This window comes from Agrilus planipennis, unplaced genomic scaffold, assembly GCF_000699045.2.
Source record: "Agrilus planipennis isolate EAB-ADULT unplaced genomic scaffold, Apla_2.0 scaffold428, whole genome shotgun sequence".
In the NCBI taxonomy this organism is placed as follows: Eukaryota; Metazoa; Arthropoda; class Insecta; order Coleoptera; family Buprestidae; genus Agrilus; species Agrilus planipennis.
Genome location: NW_020439987.1, coordinates 4028 through 4995, shown reverse-complemented (window position 1 = coordinate 4995; position 968 = coordinate 4028). Strand labels below are relative to the sequence as shown.

Below are 968 nucleotides of genomic sequence, written 5' to 3'. Positions count from 1 at the left end.
TTTTTTTTTTTTTTTTTTTTTTTTTTTTTTTTTTTTTTTTTTTTTTTTTTTTTTTTTTGTTTTCGTGGAGGAGAGGAAATCTTCAAAAGACACCCAGCCGTCCGCACGACTGGGTAGTGTCGGATTCATCCCGAAGGACGCCTACCGACTAAAACCTCTCCCCCTCAGGCCGTTCTAGGGCCGCGAGGCCCTCTTCAGCCATATGTTGTACTACATATTAGTTGTTGATGATGTTCAGAAGAATATGGGCGTTGCCCAATAGATGTAGCAAGATTTCGCCTGGTGTTGTGGCACCTTTAAGTTGGTTTGCTAGGTTGATAATGGCGGTCTTGAATGTCATCAGGTCCAGTTTGTCGAAGATTGATGAATAATCACGAATATGCTCGGATCAGAAGTATGTAAGCTCGATCTCCGAATCCCCAATACGAACAATTCATGGCTGCACTGAGTTTGTGTTCCAAAGCCAGATTTGGAGTCAATTCTGAAAGACATGAAGATTTATTTGCTGGGGAACGTGCACTTCGAGAAACGTTCCAGATGAATGAAACCTTTTTCAGAGAATTTGACAATAAAAATAAGTCTCTGAATGGCAGCTAAAGTTAGTTCGTATATGGATATTTAATCAGTAATACGGAGTTACTTTTGTCTGGAACCCCAACTCTGTAGTTTTAGCAGTATTTGATTTTTCTAAAAAAAGTCAAATATCACTGCAAAAAAAATTAATATGGTAGATTAGGTTAGGTTACATTAGTTTCTTCCCCAATATTCCATTTTTTATCTTCAACTCTTTTAAGGTCCGTAAATTTCACTAAATTCAGTCCTTTTGCTGGACCATAAAGAATTCAAACAATTTTTACAAAGTAAATAAAATTGAAGTCATACACGGTAGATTTAAAAATTAATACTGAACTAAAATGTACAATTAAGAGTGAATTGGAACTTATCAAAATTGAGTTTCGAATTTGAAA

At 35.7% G+C, this 968-nt stretch overlaps 1 protein-coding gene across 1 annotated transcript in view; it reads left to right on the top strand.

Annotated features, from left to right (window-relative positions):
* The window catches only part of LOC108743005 (dynein heavy chain 2, axonemal-like), a 65763-nt gene extending 65501 nt beyond the window's left edge, over positions 1-262 (top strand). Inside the window, exon 18 of the mRNA XM_025979524.1 lies at positions 179-262. Within this exon, the coding sequence (XP_025835309.1) occupies positions 179-262 (84 nt within the window). The remainder of the gene's footprint in view (positions 1-178) is intronic.
* Positions 263-968: the final 706 nt, after the last annotated feature.